This window comes from Pieris napi, chromosome 7 (assembly GCF_905475465.1).
Source record: "Pieris napi chromosome 7, ilPieNapi1.2, whole genome shotgun sequence".
NCBI classification, from domain to species: Eukaryota; Metazoa; Arthropoda; class Insecta; order Lepidoptera; family Pieridae; genus Pieris; species Pieris napi.
The window spans coordinates 9,621,092-9,641,687 of NC_062240.1; the positions used below are offsets into that span (position 1 = coordinate 9,621,092).

Sequence of the window (20,596 nt, forward strand, 5' to 3'; positions counted from 1 at the left end):
CTTCTTATTTGACAATAATGTATTGAGCGACGAAAGGACATAAACAAAACAAGCCAGGTTTGATAAATAAGTATATTTCTAGGTCATTAAATATAAAATTTTAAGAGACGGGTGAAGTTACGCTGCCTTACAATTAATAAATTACATCTAGATACTTAAATTATTTTGTAATTGGAATAAAATGACGCTTTAACTTAGTTCTAATACAGACACATACATATAGAGATTCAAACACAATAACAGATGAGCAAAAATGAGATTCTTTAAATTTCTATAAACTAAAAACATACAAAGTATAAAAAAATCAATAGACAATTAACATATAAGCGAAGAAACGTTATGTATATTCCAAATACAAATATCACAACATTTTTCTTAAATCGTATTTCTCTTTACACATATTAAACTTAGCAAATACACATCAATATTTAAGTATTTAGCGTCATAGTAATATACTTGTTATTATTATAAATTACAATAAATATTTCAGTGCCAGACCACATAATACTTTAAAAACCATAAAAATATGAAGGAGAGCAATATAATTTTATAATTTAATAAAGTTTTATTCAAATTTCTTATAATAAAAAATGTCACGAGATTATAAAATATGGCCACTGGGAGTGATTGAAGACTTAAACATATTTTTAATTTTCGATAGATAATAAAAAAACTAGCTGTATTAAATTTACGGACAAATTAATCTCACTGTTTATAAGTATTTCGTATTAATCCAATGTGAATGAAAATAATATTCTATCAGTTATAACATTCTAACTAGAAATATGGAACTGGTACTTTACAGTCTTTCTTTACAAATGTGTCAATCTGAGTATTTTATAATAAATTAAAGCTTTTATATTTTACAAAATATTTAGTGTACTTATGAAATAAATCATTTAAATGCAATTAAATCGTAACTTACATTATCATATAGTCAGCATATGGATGACGGATCACCTTCCATAGTGCATGCTATGTTATCTAATTTATGAGCTAAGTGCATTTTATTTTCTAAACCTAACACAATTGGTTCTCTATATTTACTGACATAAATGTACAGCTCTTTCAAAGCAGAAAGTGTGTCGAATTCATTCAGCTGTTCCACGGAAAGCTGCTGCATCGAAGTACTCAGCTCTTGGTCAGTAACTTGAGGTAATTGAGACACGGCTTGATAAAAATGGATAACCATGTCTCTATATGTCGGTAAGTCTTTTGCAAATAACAATTTATTGGATGGAGAATCTTTACATAGCCGGTGTTCCGATAATGAACACGCGTCCATAAAAGTTTGGGCGATTACAGAAAGTGACGAATCCACCGTTGCGGTTTTATTGATATCAAATATGAAATCTGGATTTTTAATTAGATTTACCCAAAATCTAAGAGGTAAGCTGTTTGATTTCCAAGCATGTACTACTTCCGGATTTATAATACCGTGTGAACGAGCTGCATCATCAAATAGATCAAACAACCATTTAACAGCTGGAGGTAGAACTTCATTCACAGTTAATATCGTGCCAAAGAAATCATCTACAAATTTGTGCACCGTGCCCTTTGTTGACAGCAATCGAGTTAGAAAAATTTCAGGAATAGCTTTATGACTATGTTCCGATGACTTATTGACGATATGTTGATATTCGATAGGCTTGACTAGGTGATAATAATGAACATTTTGATCTGATATATCGCTCTTATAAACACGTATATGTGAGTTTGTACAGTAAATTCCAGTGCAATTTTTGCATGGTATCTTATATGGCGTATTAAAACTATCATTTTGACGAGGTATTAGGGACATAACAGCAGATTCTTTTACGCCATAATGGGCTAAAGTGTTCAATTTACGCCAGCCATTTAATGTTTTAGTAGTTACGTCTTCATCTTGGAGAGTGACATGACCACCTCTGCCATGTCTCCACTCAAGATCAACTTCATGGACGGAGGGACGTAAACTAAATGGCGTATTTTTAAATAAAGCGTCTAATATTTTACCTTTGACTTGTGAAATGCTATCGCAATCCAATACTTTACACTGCACTTTGTCATCAAAATCATCTTGTATAATGTGCAATGTTACGATTTGATAATCAATCTGTTCTTTAAGCAGTTTTTCTTCTGATAAAGAATATCGTGCTTCATTAGTAATGGCATCTACTACTCCCTTTTCTATTTGATGTTTTATAGCCTTAAATAACAAGAAAAGAGATGATCCTGCGTAATCTTTAAGATAGTAATACATACATAATGCCATCCAATTAGTTAGCATTTTTTCGACGACACTTTCTGTTCTACGTAACATTAACTGAGGATGTTTATTACACACCGATTTGTCGATGAGTCGCAATAAAAGAGATTTCAATATATCTGTGGCATATTCCATTTTTCCCATTAGAATTATCATTAGTAAAGAAGCGACGTTAACTTTATCTCGTATGTTAAATGACTTCTGAGATTCTAACGTGTCAATAAATGACAACAAAAAACATTTGTTGTTCAACAGTTGTTCAAATTGAAACATAGCTGCGTCGTAGTTAGTTCTTGGTGTATTAATAAACTGACGCTGGACATTTAGAATTGGATGATCGGACACTCCGGGGAAAAATACTTTCATGACATAATTAACATGATCAAGTGTTGGTATACCAGAATGTTCCAGATCGGCTGCTAAATCTGACATATCAGTTTGAAGCTCAGCAAAGGCTAATTTGCACTCTAATCGAACATTACTTTCAAGAGTATCCATTTGTATTTGAATGCGTTTATATTCTCTTTCTGCTTTAGTGCTACGTCTTCTGTACATCACAAGGACAATCATAAATATTAAAACCAAAAAGAATGTGCCAGCTGCAATTGCAGCAATGGCTTCTGGAGGAAAATTATAATTTCTTAGTAGCTCATAATGAAGATACCCTATAGGGAATCTTAAATTTCTACCAATTTTAACAACAACTAAAGGCAAGTTTAATTCATTAGTTTGAAATCCATTCTCATCAGTACTTGCAGGTTGTACTTCTGGTGGAGTACATAGTAGTTGCTGCATTGTTAAACTTGTAACATTACATGGCTGAGTACCTATAGTTACAACAACATCAGACTCATCACTAGCTTTTATTAAACTGTCTCCTTCTATAACTAACGGGTCATGGTGGTCTTTGTAAGATTTAATTCTATTTGGAAATTGATAAATATGAGGATCATCTACATAAACCATGTGAGTCCTTGGTGGGTTAAAATATTTTTCTAAATCATGCATTGTTTGTACATTATCCATTACAAATCCAATTTTCATAGCAATTTGAGGAGTATTGGTTTGAGATTTTGTGGCTTGTAAGATTTCATTATATTTTTCATTAATAGCTGGACTTGGACATTCCATTTGGTTGGAATTCAGAACGACACAGGAAGTAGAATTAACTGGTATATCTTCATTTGAATAATATAACTTTATTAAAGGCTTTTGTATTGTGTGTAAATTAGTGCCATGAACTGTTATCATTCTCCCTCCAGATACAAAGCTTTTTAATGGTTTAATCTCCATAATCGTTGGGTCAATTGTATAGTTAAAAAGGTCTCCTTTTAGTGTTCGATTTGCATTATCAATAGAAACTGTAATGGTATGTATTATGAGAGGATTATTCACTTTAGGAGTTACACATATTAGCCTACTGTTTGAAGTTTGGGTCTTGTTTACAGCACAAGGAAGTTCATCAAGATATGCCAAGACTTTGGATCCAATATTGAGATGTTGTCCTCCAATTGCCAACTGAGTACCACCAGCAACAGGGCCTAATGTAGGATAAACGCCTTGTAGTTTTATATTTTTGTAACTAAAAAATACTGATGATTCTGTGTAGCCTGAGTCATTTTCAACAATGACTGGTACAACAGCAGAAGAATTAGATGGCCCAGTTTTGCATGTTATACTCACAGATACTTCAAAATCTACTATTTCACAAAGAACTTCTCCAATGCGAACTTTTCCTGTTACTTCTTCTACATGCAAACCAAGGTTGCTGCCTTCAATGGTGAGGATAGTTCCACCTTCAATTGGTCCACTTAATGGTTTGATCATATCAATTCTAGGTTTCGGACATTCAGTTACTGGATTCTCAAGACAGGAGTCACTATATGAACAAGAATTTCCGCACCAAGTGCATTGATAAACTGTGTTACGTGTGATACAAAGAGAGCAATCAGCATGATCTCGGTGTGATCCTAGTATTTCACATTTATATAAAGTAATTGTTATAGTATCAATATAATGCTTATGATTCCAAAAAACTTTGACACTGACATTATATTCACCAACATCCTCTTCATAGGAATACATAGTTTTATCACAAACAATAAAATGATTTGATTCAACTCTTGCTGGTAAAATCATGTTAGCCAATTCAATACTAACAATACACTGAAATCCTGTGTGTCCAGGTTGTAAATGTGGCAAGTTTTCAACTTCAAGTTCTAATTCTTTTGGAACATTATTTGGTAATAAAATTGGTTTTTTGTATTGTCTGATTCGGGGACAGTGCCCAATACCATGATTAAGTAACTTTGTTGGATTATTTTCCCCTGATATGATTGTTCTTTGGCAAACTGAAATATCATGTGTGCACTTATTATCATAAATACACCAATTGCATGCCCACTCACTCATGATACAGGTTTGACATGTTGTATGTGTGGAACAATCATAGAAAGCAAAATTACGAGAAACAAAGTCTTTATTTGTTTCAGATGAATGAACTAATAATGGAACATAAACATGATCTTGAGTAGGTGAGATTTTAGGTCTATGTTTTAAATCTGGTGTTGGACATGCAAGACCACTAGAAGTAACAGCTGCATCAATTGCAGGTGCATTTCCAAAAACACATTTATACTTAGCACCAAATGGCAATTCAGGTAAAGTTCTTATGACTAATTGAACAGTAGTCACTTCATTTACTGATATTCTATCTGGTAAAATTTGTTCAAAGTCAATGCATTGCTGACCAGTATACTGAGAAAGCCACCTAGGAGCACTTTGTGTACCTTTTTGACACATATTTTGTATGGTACAACGTTTTTCTAATGAACACCAACCACAATGAGGGTCATTCGATCCCAAACATGAAGAGCAATTGCTGTAATCTGCACATTTTTCTGTAGATATTTGAATTATGGTATTTTTGGCTAACACATAAAGTGATTTTTGATATGAGGATAAAGTAGTATCAGGAAGTATTCTTTGACCAGGTAAAAGAACTTCGCTAGTATATTGTAAAGCCTTTTCAGCATCAATTAATACTCTTTTTATACTACCCTTGCTAGTCCCAAGGAAAGCTACTGTATGTAATCCAGTAACAGACATAGTAACAGATGTAATTAAAGTGTCATTCCACTGTAGGACAGACATTGTCTTAATGGGATATAGACCACTTATTTTTAATCCCACTTCACAAAAGTTAAGAATATTACCAACTGAACCAACACTAGGACATTTACCATCCGATATCATACCAGATATGTAACCCATGTTACGGGCCTTAGTACTACCATTAAAACACATATGAACATTTTCATTAAACTTGATTTCTATTTCCTGCATGGAAAATACACAGATTGCAGATTTTGACATGGGCTCATTACTAATACCTTTTGATGGACTAAAAGTTGCTACAAGAATATAATCACCTGGTTCTATACCTAACTGATTTGCTAGATTAATACCAGCCTTAGCAATTTTTGCATCTTGTACTAGGTTATAATTGACAATTTCACTCTTACCTTCACTTGTAACTTCTCTCACATGACACTCTAAAGTAACCTCAGTATAGCTATTATAGTTGTCATCATTAACACAAGTCCTAGCTAATCTTGACACATATCCAAGTTCTTCATTACCCGCAAGATGTGAATGCTTCTGGATGATGAGAAAGTAGGTATAATCACTAGCATTGAATCCATAAACATATTGTACCAAAAAGTTGTCTCTATATTTAACATCTATTTGTATTGAACTCTGTTTAGAAAATGTAGACTGTGCCAGCTGTAGAGACATTAAATTTCTGCTTGAAATAGCAGGAACATCATGCCTATAATCACCATTATTTGTAAAAGTTGTTCCAACATAAAGGGCATTAGAACGTTCCCAGGAATTATATCTTTCAGGTCCTATAAATGCATAAGTAGAAGCGTCAGCGTCATTTGCTGCAACACTTTCAGCAATAAAGTCAGGCTCTGCGGACAAATCACCCAGCTTGTACAATGAGCATGAACCTTGCGCCACACTACCACATGCTATAAGTATCCTTGACTCTTGATCAATCACTAATATTTTATTTACATTGTCGATCCATGTTGTTTGGATATCGGAAGAAGAGCATCCACTGGCATGGCACGTCGGGTTATCTAGTTTGGGTCCAGTCCGAATTACGTGTAAAGGCTTCAAATCTGGACTTAGCTGGTGAAGCCAATTTATAGAGGCAGCGTAAACTTGGCCACTGACTTTGTCTACAACTAAGTGATTGAAATAGAATGTTTCATTGGAGTGCATAGGATATTGAGATATGAAATCAAATCCATAAACCACTGTGCACTGAAGCCAAAATATTATAAGTATTCCTGTCATGATAGCTACCATAATCACATTGTTATATATTCTCACAATTAATTTAAACTGTTTTCACAACCGCTTCTTTCTTTTTCATTTTCAACCCATTTTACAATAATATCAAGCAATACAATATCGATGCCGATGACAGAATAAACAGCAGAGTATAAACCATAAGTAATAGAGTACAGATACCTCTAAAAAAGTAAATTTTTTTGAATCTCTGTTCAGTGTCTATACAATATACATCCCGATTCCTGTATGTTATTGTTTTGTACCTATACCCATCAACATATTTACGATTTGATATCGACAGTCGATATTCTAACAGCTTGTCCATATACATCTTTATATAATTTAATAAATATCCATACGGAATAGAGAAATAAAGAAGCTCAACTGTGTCAAACTGCCATTTTAGTAGTCAGTACTGCCAAATGCCTATCTGTATTCACACTTCACCGTATTATTATTATATATTTTTTGGAGTTTCACCGTATTATATTAATCTGTAACACAGACCATAATAACCGTATTAACGAAAAAAACTGGAGTGTTAGGTCCACACTCGACAGCGTCGGAGGCGAAATCTCAAATCACTACCAATGGTACCACAGTTTACAAAATGGTGGCAAAACGAAAAGCGGCAACAACCACAACTTTACGTTAGAATATTTTTTTAATTTTTGTACAATTTTTCTCAATTTGTTTTTGTCAGTTGAATCAAGATACATATATTTTATTATAAATAATTATATTTGTAAGGGCAAGAAGTGATCGTCCATGTGTTCAATGCTGGTGTACAAACTTAAAACTTGTGCTAGAAAGTGTTGTTAAAATTCAATTAAAATATGTTTTGTAATCTCTATCAAGAAACCTGCTTTGGGTTACGTTATTATCTTTTCTTGTGTATCTCGCTGCCATTAAATCGTTGAAATGATGGCTACTATGGCTGCCGGCGGACCTGGGGATCCGCACACCCAGATGAACACTTACCGATCCTATGTGACCATGCTGGCGGATCCCGGTGCTAAGGATGAAATTAAACTCAAAGCTGCGCAGGAGCTAAGTGAGAATTTCGAGGTAAAAATCTTCTACCTATAGTATTTTAACAAATTCTATAAAATACGAAGAAGGATGTTTAAAGTTATTGGGATAATTAATAGTTTATATATGCTTTAAAACTAATATGATATAAATATATACACATATGTATAACATTGATATTTACACGTTTTTCAGGTAATTCTAAGTTCACCACAGTACCCTCAGTTTTTGGAGCATTCTCTTAAAATTTTTCTTAAAATATTGCAAGAAGGGGAACCACACTTTATTGCCGAGTACAATATACAACAAGTTAGAAAACTTATATTGGAGATGATACATAGGCTACCAATCAGTGAGACACTTAGGCCATATGTTAAAAGTATATTAATATTGATGTTGAAGCTAATGGAAATAGAGAATGAAGAGAATGTCTTAGTATGTCTAAAAATTTTTATGGAACTGCATAAACAATACAGACCTGCATATTCTACTGATGTTGATGTAAGTTTTATTTTAATTTATTTTGTATGATATATATATAATGTTTAAGAAGATTATTGAACCTTTATCCCTTTTATTTTTGGTGAGACAGGAGAAGTCACATAAGTTTGGCTAACTTTTTATACCTTACCTCAACACTAACTTAACAGGTTAGTCAAGAAAGTACTACGGGTAGTACTACTTACTAGAGAGAGAAAATGTGTTTATTAAACATCTAAGCACTCATCTATGAATGAGACTATTATTGTTATTGTTTTAAAATAAAATAAAACCCATGGTTTCTAATGGAATTGTTTTAATATGGTTCAGTAATTCAAACTCAAAAAGTTTACTGCATTACCATGTAATGAGCTAACTGTATTTTTTCCAGATTCATAAGTTCCTACAGTGGGTTAAAGCGATATACTCTGATTTACCTAACCACTTGCCAAAAATATTTGAACCACGACCATCAATTCGAGTAAAGGATCTCTCGGAAGTGAATATAGATCAGCTTCTACTTGAAACATATACTACAACACCCATACATACTGAAAAGAAACTTCTAGATGGAAGTGTTGTCACAGTAAGGAATAAAATTTTGCTATTCTTAAACTAATTGCTGATTATTAATTAACTGAGTTTAACTGTATTCAAAAGTATTATTCAATACTAAACTGCTGAAAAACTCTTATTTATAATTTTTCTTTCAGTATAATCTAATTCCAAAATCTGTGATTTCTCTAAAAGTAATTCAAGAACTTCCAATCATAGTAGTTCTCATGTATCAACTTTATAAGCAGAATGTACACCAAGAAGTCAGTAATTTCATTCCCCTTATTATGGACACTATTACACTACAACCTTCTGCTACACTCCGGTATGTTTTTTTTACGATAAATACTTTTTTTGGTGTCTGTAATAATTAATTTAATTGTATAATATTATGAAGCTGACAGAATTGTTTAAGAATATTAACTAAGATATTATTTTCAGCCAATCTGCCACATTCAATAAAGAGGTTTTTGTTGATTTTATGGGAGCTCAAATAAAAACGTTGGCGTTTTTGGCCTACATTATTCGGATTTATCAGGAAACAATAGCTAATCATGCAACGATGATGGTAAAGGGCATTATTGGGTTGCTAACATTATGTCCTCCAGAGGTAGCCCATTTAAGGAAAGAATTGGTCATTGCTACTCGTCATATTTTAGCTACGGATTTAAGACTGAGTATGTATTCCTTCCTTCTAGCTAAATAAGTTAAGAACACATTTGCACAAACAGTAGAGATTACTGTTATGTATTTCATGAAATTGTTAAAATACTCAATAATTTATAATCTGTTTATTTTTAGAATTTGTACCCTACATGGAGCGATTATTTGATGAAGATGTGTTACTTGGAGGTGGTTGGACGGTACATGAGTCATTGCGACCTTTGGCCTATTCCACTTTAGCAGACTTGGTCCATCATGTGCGACAGCATTTGCCTCTCTCAGATCTAGCGATTGCAGCACATTTGTTTTCAAAAAATGTACATGATGAATCTTTACCAACTAGGTGAGCATTTCTTATATCTTTTTACACAGTCCATAGTCATTTTCGATTATATATCCACCAACTTGCGCAGTTTTTTGTAGCAGCAATCTTCTCATACTTTAAATATTAATATATAATTCTATAATTTCGTATATTCGGAGGTTTTCATAATAACTTTTTTTTTTCAGTATACAAACTATGTCTTGTAAGCTACTCCTAAATTTGGTAGACTGCATTCGCCAAAGGTCAGAAAGTGAGAACGCGGCCGGAACACAGCCGCAAGGAAGGCAGCTGCTTATGCGTATTTTGGAAGTATTTGTGCTTAAGTTTAAAACAATGTCTAAGCTACAACTACCGGCACTTATGGCTAAGTAGTAAGTTATGTTAATAATACACAAACACAAACAGTGTTTTCCAACCTTTTTTTTCCCATGCCTATAACCTAGCCTTTCTAAAATTGGGGGACTTATATGTAAATTACGTAATATTGATTTTTTTTTTAATTTTATTGTTCACTTAAAAAACTTAAATGATAGATTTTAAGAAGATATTACTGAGAAATTGTTAATGAAGTACAGTAAGTAAACTATCAAAACATACAATGGAAAACTGAAATTCAAATTCCAAATAATTTAAAAAAAAATTTAAATCCTCCTTAACAATAAATTTGCCCCCTATGGGACATGGGCCCCACGTTGGGAATCACTGATCCATTATGTCTACTAATTATTCCTTTTTCAAATTTTTACACTATATTTGTACAGAACATAATATATAGACAATAACTTATACATAGTATACATATGCTTGTGTATATATATTAACTAATATTGATTTTTCAGTAAACAAACTTGTCCAACTCCAGCTCCAACTCCTACAAATGGAAGTCCACCCACAAATCCAAATACACCAACGGCCACAGTACCTACAACAGTTGAAGTCAAGGTTGAAGAAGAGAAACCAACCACAGACTTTCTTGACAGCTTGAACAAAGTAGAAGAAAAATCTAAGATTGGCTTTCCAACGTCGCAAATGAGCAATTTGAATGTTGGGGACTACAGAACGTTAGTCAAGACATTAGTGTGTGGTGTTAAAACGATAACTTGGGGTTGTGCCTCTTGTAAGGTATGTTCCAAATAGAGTGCTTTGATTTATCTTTGAGGTTTTATTAAACGCAATTGTTTTTTTAAGGGAGCGTTCAAGTATTACGTCACGCAATTTTTGGAGATTATTGAAACCCCCCCCCCCCCCCCCATGTAAGGCGCCGTAACGTTTTTCTGTACCCAAGTATAGTAGACCACCTAGTGACTCTTTATACCTGAAAGTTACCATTATGTGGTGTAAAGTACTGGAATGTAACGCGTACTTCAATCCCCGCCCCGCATCGTAACATTTTACAAAAGGACCCCCTCCCCCCCCAAAATTCGTTACGTAATACTTGAACGCTCCCTAAGGTATGTTTTAAATGCATTTATGATTGCGCTATAGAACTTTTCAATTCTTTATTTGGACCGCAAATTTAGGATAAACATGTTATAAGAACAAATACAGTCAAAACAATGACATCGTTTAGAACAACATACCGATTATATTGACCGAAATCAAAGGTCCCGGCTAAATTTTATTGTATAAGGTACTTAATAACAACGTCATCGGCTGTTACGACTTTCGGTTTTTACGACCAAATATGAGTAGGCCCTTCGATGTCGTTATAACAGATTTTGACTGCAGTACTGGTATATAAAAATATCAAAATTATGACATTAAATAATGTAAATATTGTATTCCAAATTTCAATTTTTATTTAAGTAATTTCAAATGGTCTGATTGTGTATTTCATTAAACACAACATAGGAGATCAGCTTTGTGTGTCTATCAGAACGTTTTTTGTTCTAAATTCAAAACCATCTTCAAGTAGAGAACCAAGTGATATAAAACTCAGCAAGATCTACATAGTGCTGTTAAATAGAAAATTATCTAACACAATTTATATTTATAATACTTCTTACATAGACATCGACAACCGCCGAAGGCACATCGACAACTACCGTAGCAGGTCAGAAGCAGCACGTCTCAGCCCGCGAGACACTGGTGTACATCCGTCTTGTGGTATGGGGCTTGCAGTCCTTGGACATTTATACGTTATCTGCGCCTCGTCAACCAGTCCATACGCCTTCTCAGCCCCATGTTCGCTCGAAGGAGGAAAAGGAGGTGCTCGAACATTTCAGCGGAGTGGTAAGAATTATTTTTAATAAAAAAAATGGTTTATAAAAAAGTATTATATGTAATGAAATGGTTTGTCTTTAAAGAGAGATTAGTATATTATTCATATAAATCACCAGTCTTTATAAATAAAACCTTGCTCTTATTACTTATAAATTTACCCAAGAAACTCTTTTCAGTTCTCCATGATGAACCCTCAAACATTTCAAGAAATATTCACAGCAACCATTTCTCATATGGTCGAAAGAATAAATAAAAACACCACGCTTCAAATTATTGCCAACACGTTTTTGTCAAATCCCGCGACGTCGCCCATATTTGCCACTGTACTTGTTGAATATCTCTTAAAGAGAATGGAGGAAATGGGATCTAACGTAGAAAGATCTAATTTATATCTAAGATTATTTAAGTTAGTTTTTGGCTCCGTAAGTTTATTCCCGACGGAAAATGAACAGATGCTAAGGCCTCATTTACACAGCATAGTTAACAAAGCTATGGATTACGCAATGACCGCAAAAGAACCGTATAATTATTTCTTACTTCTAAGAGCATTATTTAGATCTATCGGCGGCGGCAGCCACGACTTGCTATATCAAGAATTTCTGCCATTACTACCGAATTTACTAGAAGGCCTTAATAGGCTGCAAAGTGGTCTTCACAAACAGCACATGAAAGATTTATTCGTGGAGTTGTGTTTGACGGTGCCAGTTAGATTGAGTAGTCTCTTACCGTATTTGCCGATGCTGATGGACCCATTGGTTTCGGCTCTAAATGGATCTCACACTCTAATATCGCAAGGACTCAGAACGTTAGAGCTGTGCGTTGATAATTTGCAGCCTGACTTCTTGTATGAGCATATCCAACCCGTTAGAGCAGATCTAATGCAAGCTCTTTGGAGAACCCTACAGAATAGCGAAGTTGCTAGAATAGCTTTTAGAGTACTTGGAAAATTTGGTGGTGGTAACAGAAAGATGATGATTGAACCGCAGAGACTGGAATATCGAGAAACCGATGCTCCTCCACCGGCCGTTATGGCTTACTTCCAAGATCAAGCTAAACCGATCGATTTTGAAGTAGATAAAGTAATAGAAACTGCATTTTCTGCTTTGAAATCGAGTACTACGGACCCGTTTTATCGTCGCCAGTGTTGGGAAGTTCTTCGCTGTTATTTGGCGGCTTCCCTGAATTTAGAAGACGACAGACCTACACTCCAAAAGTTGTTCAATCACCCTAGCTTTCTCGAAGGAAAAATACCAGCCCAGAGTGGCCCGTACTACAAATGTTCCAATTCGATCGTTAGAAACACGCACAAAACGGCGCTCACTGGAATGTTTGTCGCCGCCGCCATTAAGGAGTTGCGACAGCACGTTCTACCCACAATGGTATCTCTTGTGCGTCATTATACTTTAGTCGCCATAGCCCAAGAAGCGGGGCCTTTTGCGGGTTCAGGGGGACCAAAAGAGGGTCTCGATGCCTTGGTTTTAGTTGACGCCATCGCAGTTGTAATGGGTCACGAAGAGAAGGAACTGTGCAAACCTGGACATTTGGCTCTAGTACTAATGATAGAAACAGCAGCGACAGTTCTGGGAAGCAAAGAACGAGCCTGCAAATTGCCTTTGATGGAGTACCTCGCCGAGAGAATGTCATCGCTTTGCTACGAACGTGCCTGGTACGCTAAGCTCGGAGGCTGTATAGCGGTCAAGTTTATGTTTGAGAAAATGGCGCCGGAATGGGTATACAAGCACGTGTTTACCTTTTTGAAGGCGGTTTTGTTTGTGATGATGGATTTGACCGGAGAAGTTTCGTCGGGTGCATTGGATATGGCTACAGTGAATTTGGAGCGATTAGTTCGCGTTTGTGTGACCGGTCCGGGAGGACAAACCATTGAACTTGATGGAGAAGTAGCGGCCGCTAGGACTCGAGCGCTGCACGATGTTCTGCAAGAACTCGTCTTGCAGGTTACCAGCCCTCATCTACTTGTTCGGCAGCAGGTAACTATTATAATCTAAGACTATTTAATAACAATTGAATAGATTTGACTGATGGTTTTGCTTTTAGGCAATGAAATCCCTGGAACTTATAGCTGAACTACAGAATAAGTCCGTAACTGATGTAATGGACCCACACCGGGAAGTGTTGTCGGATATAATTCCGCCTAAGAAGCACTTACTGAGACATCAACCCGCTAATGCACAAATGGGTCTAATGGACGGCACCACCTTCTGCACAACTCTTAAACCGAGACTGTTTACAATAGGTATTATTAATTATTACACGCTTTATATTAGCTTCACCTGTATGTATGTATGTTTGTATGTATGTATGTAACCGACTCCTTCGGAATCGATTTTGACCCACTTTTAACGGACAGATTTAATTCAAATTTTGCGCACCTGTCAAAGATCGATGACAATCCAATAATCCAAAAAAAAAAAACTAAAAAAAAAAAAAATTAGTTCAAAAAAACAAGAACACACGCTTTTAAAGCACATCAAACTAAAAAGTGAAAAATAATTCTTAATTTAGGCTGAAAATGGTAATGAACAAAAAATACTGGTATTATTGTGAAAAAGCGTGGGTTGCTCGATAGACGAAAAATATGGCACAGAGCGCCTGTTCGTGCGTGTGTTCTAGTTTTTTTACTATTATTTATTTTTATATGTATATTTTATAAATGTATTTTGCATAGTTAAAACAATCTGGCAACTTATTCTTATTAAGGGTTTATAAGTGGTTGTGTATTATATATTTAATACAAAAACGTACGTACACACGTATACGTACTGACATAATATGATACGTACTTTTCCCAGATCTGAACGTTAACGAGCACAAAGTGTTCTTCCGCGAACTGCTCTCCCTCTGTGAGGCTGAAGACGCGATGCTTGGAAAGTTGCCCTGTTACAAAGGGGTCAATCTTATCCCTCTACGTATTTCGGCTTTACGGGCTTTAGCGGCGTGTCATTATATACAGGAGAAACATTGTAGGGAGAAGATATTCCAAGTGTTGTATAAGTCACTGGAGAAGAATGATACAGAGCTGCAACAGGTAAATTTGGCTTGTTAATTAATAGTTAGCGTAATTTTAGTATTTCCTTGGTAAATTATATAAATCATCGTAGCATTAACAAATATCTATATTCAGTCAAACCTGGATAAGCGAGATTTCAAGGGACCACAATCTCATTCTCGCTTATAAAGGTTTCTCACTAACCCGAGTTTCTCGCTAATACAGGTACATGGGTAGCGTTTCTCAGGTTTCTCTCTTATAGAGGTACGCAGCAATAACAAGTCACAGCAAGTACGAATGTAGTAAATATGTAATATGATAAAATTATGTGCATAATATGCGCAACATATATTATGTACCTACATATATATTTTTAATAGTGTGTATACTTATTTACACTTATAAAAATCCGTCAATTTCGTTTGGGTTTCTGTTTTTGTATTTTGAATGTGTTTCTCTAACAATACCTACAAAAACAATGGTAGGAAGTTCCACGAAAATTAAGAATGAGTCATAAAATAGCAGATGTTAAATTTGTAATTTGTTTTGTCATTTGTTGTGTACAATAATATAAATAAATAAAGCTCAACTGTCGCTTATAGAGGTATAGATAAGTAGCAGTCTCACTTACGGAGATCTATGAGGGAAAAACGACTCTCTCTTACACAGGTTCCTGTTTCTCGCTTCTATTAGCCAAAGCCCAAAACCTCTATAGGTTTTGGGAGCTTAAAATGACGGGTCCTGGCTATTACACCCACTTATAGAGTTTTATCAGTTATCCAGTTCTCACTTACCTAGGTTTGACTGTAATATCAACAATTTCTTAGTACTAATTTTTCCTTTTTTATTTTATTGATAATTTAATATCCAACATTAAAAAATATATAAATACTAGCGGGCCCAACAGATATTGTCCTTTACGTGTCTTAAATACATAAAACATTCATCAAAATCTAACCGTTATCAATTTAGGAGGAATTTAATTACAAACACACGCACAGAAGATTTTTTATATATAAAGATACTAATAATATTTATATTAATGTAATTTGTTTCAGGCGGGCTTTGAGTGTATGCAAAAATTCTTAGCCGGATTCCAAATTGATATGGACATGGTTCATCCTGTCATGAGACCCTTGCTACTTACGCTGGGAGACCACAGGAACTTAAGCGTCAACGGCGCTAAGAGGCTCTCATACCTGACACAGCTCTTCCCTTCCACCTTCAGTGAGAAGCTCTGTGAACAACTCCTGCAGTTATTAAAGAAATTGCTGGATTATTCGATTCAGACTAATAGAGGTCAGTAACTTTTCAGAAAATTAAATTTTAAAAAAATATACCCGTCGGAGAAATATCGTCACTCCATCGATATAGACATCGCCATTACTGAGTGTCATGTGGGTAAATTGAGAGCACAAAAGACACGAATAATTATCGTATAATATTTAATTTAGATTGAATATTTTAAACACTTCAAATAACCGACATTAAGTTCAATCTACCCAACCACAAATCACATAGACCCAACTCAGTCGAACGTCTCATCGCCACAATACTTCACTGATTACTCAATGAGTGTAGTACTGCATTGCCTGAACGCACTGTCCAACGTCTAGATAGCCCCTCCCACACGAGGCATTTTCTCTGCTCTGATTGGTCGTAACAAAATTCGTACTTTTATTTGTGAAGTAATAATTCTAAACATACAAATAGCAATGAAATAATAATAATACAAAATGTAATCGAAATAAATTATGATTCTTAAAAGTAATAGAAGGAATCTCAATTATTTACCAAAGCAACAATAAAAATCTACGGTCAATTTCCAAATCAGAACATTTCTTGATATTCCATTCATACATGTATATAAAATATTGATGTTTACTTAAATTTGATTTTTTTAGGTGGTAACTTTTTACAAAGCGTATCAAAGAACATGGAAAATGAACAGAAAATAATAATATTGATTGGTATTTTCCATCAAATACCGGCCGCTTCGCCGCGCTTTATTGACGTGCTTTGTCGTCTCATATTCCACACGGAGAAGTCTCTTATGATAGAGGCAGGCTCACCTTTCCGTGATCCATTAGTAAAGTTCCTACTGAGGTGAGTTACATTCAACATATACTTGATATATGTATTTCAACTAAATGAAATTATTTAATAATAAAATATATTTATTTCAACGTTTCAGGACTTTTGTTTGAACTCAGTACTTACTTTCAAGATTTTTTTGTCTAAGAGATAGCTTTATATTGCTTATTTTATATATATTATAGCTTTTAATTCCTCCTTCGTCTTAGATGGCAGCCATTTATTTGATCATTATTCTTTTATTAGACTTGGGTGATCAGTCTTCTGTGTCTGACACATGTCTTCGATTTTAGGGTTTGACACAAGGCGTCACGATATTTGCCTTCACCGTAGGAACAAGTGCTTTTTGCGCAGTTAGAAATAAATTCTATATAAAGGGTTAGAATCGCACGCTAAAGTCACTAGGCCAGAATAATATAACGATAAAATAAATCTTTGTAGTGTTTTGTTCTTATATTTATTGTAGCATTTGAATTCAATTTATTTACAGATACCCGAAGGAAACACTCGACCTCATTATGAGCGATAACAATATAAAAGACCAGCAATGGAGTCGCTTCCTAGTATTCCTCGTGAAACACGAAGAAGCCGGCCCAGCATTTCGCGAAGCGCTACAAACCACGAAAAAAGCCAGACTATTGCAATTACTGGCTGCTAATAGTGGAACCAATTTATCCCAACCAGATAAAATTGAGATGCAATTTCAAGCGATCCGAGTTATATCCTTGCTTATCAAATTTGATGACCAGTGGCTGTCCACTCAGCATGACTTGATTGAGTTATTAAAGCGAATATGGTGCACTGACCAATATCATGTGAGTTAATTTTATTCAGACTTTGCTATTCCAGTTAACTCTAATTTTAACAAAAACAGTAAAAAAAATTTGTGATGAATTGCCTAATGTATTAAATAAAAATAATATTAAAGATAATACAAAAAAATCAACGAATATTATTAATTTAGAGGAGATTATGGGTTATTTATGTAGAATAAAATAAATAAGTAAAGGTTATTTATAAAAATAATAACATAAGTAGTCTATTATTATAAAAATATTGGAAAGCTTAACTAAATCTTAACATTAACTTAAATAAATATGTAATAAATAAAATAATGTAACATAAAAAGGTTATGTGGTCATTTTCACCACATCAATATTACTATTACCATATACATTGAAAGCCTTTACAAAGTTACACAAATTCAATATTTACAAGAACGATTTAGACCCCAGAACGTCAAATTCAAATAAGGCATGGTCGTACACTAGACGACTAGACTAAACGACACTACTGTAAAGTTCGTGTCTCAGATTAATCCTGCTCTAGAAGTCCCATATTCTTTTTTCGGCTGATTATTGCAAATTTCCGTAGTTTTCATTCATGTTTTAAACCAAGTGAAGTATTTTGAATCAAATCAAGGTTAATTTTAGTCGTGTATATATACAATATTATATAGAATGCAAAACAGTATTTTGCCCACAGATTCTGGAATTAAGTTTATTCAGTTTTTCCTATATTATTATAGATGTGTTTTAAAAACATAGTTATTATAATTGTGTTATGTTTGTAACATATTTTTACTTATTTTTTTGTTACAGGAGACCCATAAGAAAGTGGAGAATGTTGAGTGTAGCCATTGGAAGGAACCGAAGCTAATTGTGAAGATTTTGTTGCACTACTTCTGTCATCATCCTTCCAACATTGACCTGCTCTTCCAGTTATTGCGAGCCTTATGTGATAGATTTATTCCGGATTTCCAAGTACGTACTTTATTTTTAGTCATAAAAAGAAGGTTATCAGTTTGACCTTTATGTCGTTGTATGTATGTTTATCCACAAATTTCTCTGTTATTCAAAGTCGAGGATAACAGGTATTTGAAGCCGGTTTAATGTTTCTAAAATACTTTTTACAATTGTATTGAGGTTTCTACGGTTAACTTCTAAAAAATAACTTTGCCATTAAAAATACTGTTGAAGGCGCTAGTTCGTCTCATCTATTTTGCGCTTTGGATTTTAGAATCTTTCTTGTATATTCACGTACCACAGCGTACAGTTTGCAAATTAATTGTCATATTTTAAATCTAAGAAAATATATGATAGTTAAATTGTGTATTAGTAGATGTATAAACTTTTAGCTTTATTTGTTTATATATAAAGTGAAAATTTATCTTTATAGTTCCTCCGAGATTTCCTGGAGAACACAGTTGCTCAAAACTACACAGTTGAATGGAAGCGATCAGCTTTCTTCCGATTCGTTGAGCACTTCGCGAGCGACGCGATGTCCCAAGAGCTTAAAGCGAAAGTTCTGCAAATGATATTGATTCCGTGTTTCGCTGTTAGTTTTGAGAAAGGCCAGAAGATTGTGGGAGGCCCACCCGCGCCATACCAGGATAATCCGGATAACGTGGTATCGGTGTTTATCAATAATGTAAGTGAAACCTTTTAGTATGTACCAAATATTAAAAGGCCGGCAACGCACTCGCGAAACTATAAATGTGAGCGTATTATGTGGCAGTCCTATAAATAAATAATGTTGTGTATGTGTATGTTTTATATTTATTGAATAAATACTGAAATTTATTTGATGGTGGACACAAATTGGTCACAATTTCTCCATCCACCGAAGCGTCGACATTCATAATTTTTTAAATAAAATTAACTAATTAATTAATTACTTATTTCTTTAAATTAAATTAAATAAAACTCAAACAAGGCATGATAATTGGTATACAAACTTACAAGTGTTAGGTTCAATGTGCGACAGTAGGAACCTGTTATTTTGTTACAATATACTGTTGATTTATATTTATTAGTATTTTGAAGCAATTTCACTTTTTAATGAAATGTCGGGCCAAATTCGTAAGATGGACCAAAATGTTAGACTTAATAGCATATGAAGTGTGAGCAGACGCCTAAAGGTCATTATCAAAATATCGAGGGCGTTGGTTTTATACATGTTAATTAATTTACGTTCTGCGATTTTTGTTAAATTACACAAATGCTTCAAGTACACAAGTATTTCATTCGAAAACAGTATCCGAATTTAAACCCCAAGACAATTTTAGGATTGCACGTTGAATTTGTTATTTACAAGCATGTTATATCGTGGTCTATTCGACTAATCCTGACCGCTGTGTCACGTGACGACCTATAAAATCAATATTTTATATCAACAATAATTATGATAAAAGTATTATTTAAAAAAGAAGTGTCACTTAATTTTTCATACCATATTTACTTTTCAGGTGATTGATCCAGAAAATCCATTCGCATGTTCAGATGCAGTGCGTATTTCGTTACTCCAATTTGCATGTTTGTTGCTCGAACAAGCGTCGGCGCACATTCACGACGCGAATAACAAGAAACAAGGCAACAAACTGCGAAGGCTAATGACATTCGCTTGGCCATGTTTATTGGGCAAAAACTACGTCGATCCTGCGACTAGGTGAGATTTTTTTTAAATAATACATATTTACTGTTTTGATAACATCTTTGGTGTCCAAAGTTTTTTATATAAGGGGGGGCAAACCGACAGGAAGGAGGCCCTGATGTTAAGTGATACTGCCGCCCATGGGCACTTACTTTATCAGAAGGCTTCCAAA

At 34.3% G+C, this 20,596-nt stretch overlaps 2 protein-coding genes across 4 annotated transcripts in view; one reads left to right on the plus strand and one right to left on the minus strand.

Moving 5' to 3' along the window:
* Positions 1-58: 58 nt before the first annotated feature.
* LOC125050857 (plexin-B) lies at positions 59-6,765 on the minus strand. Its single transcript, XM_047650917.1, has one exon. It carries the CDS (start codon positions 6,626-6,628, stop codon positions 938-940), a length of 5,691 nt encoding a protein of 1,896 aa, XP_047506873.1. The 5' UTR covers positions 6,629-6,765; the 3' UTR covers positions 59-937.
* A 406-nt stretch (positions 6,766-7,171) lies between these two features.
* The window catches only part of LOC125050856 (transcription-associated protein 1), a 41,762-nt gene continuing 28,337 nt past the window's right edge, over positions 7,172-20,596 (plus strand). For 2 of the 3 annotated variants that reach the window (XM_047650913.1, XM_047650914.1), the window contains exons 1-18: positions 7,172-7,681; positions 7,841-8,146; positions 8,517-8,711; positions 8,839-9,005; positions 9,122-9,357; positions 9,482-9,686; positions 9,854-10,039; positions 10,508-10,790; positions 11,679-11,900; positions 12,068-13,879; positions 13,947-14,145; positions 14,702-14,937; positions 15,957-16,197; positions 16,803-17,004; positions 17,483-17,807; positions 18,594-18,755; positions 19,171-19,422; positions 20,240-20,439. In XM_047650913.1, the coding sequence (XP_047506869.1) occupies positions 7,535-7,681; positions 7,841-8,146; positions 8,517-8,711; positions 8,839-9,005; positions 9,122-9,357; positions 9,482-9,686; positions 9,854-10,039; positions 10,508-10,790; positions 11,679-11,900; positions 12,068-13,879; positions 13,947-14,145; positions 14,702-14,937; positions 15,957-16,197; positions 16,803-17,004; positions 17,483-17,807; positions 18,594-18,755; positions 19,171-19,422; positions 20,240-20,439 (5,576 nt within the window). In that variant the 5' untranslated portion in view covers positions 7,172-7,534. The remainder of the gene's footprint in view (positions 7,682-7,840; positions 8,147-8,516; positions 8,712-8,838; positions 9,006-9,121; positions 9,358-9,481; positions 9,687-9,853; positions 10,040-10,507; positions 10,791-11,678; positions 11,901-12,067; positions 13,880-13,946; positions 14,146-14,701; positions 14,938-15,956; positions 16,198-16,802; positions 17,005-17,482; positions 17,808-18,593; positions 18,756-19,170; positions 19,423-20,239; positions 20,440-20,596) is intronic. The other variant, XM_047650915.1, reaches the window with a different exon arrangement.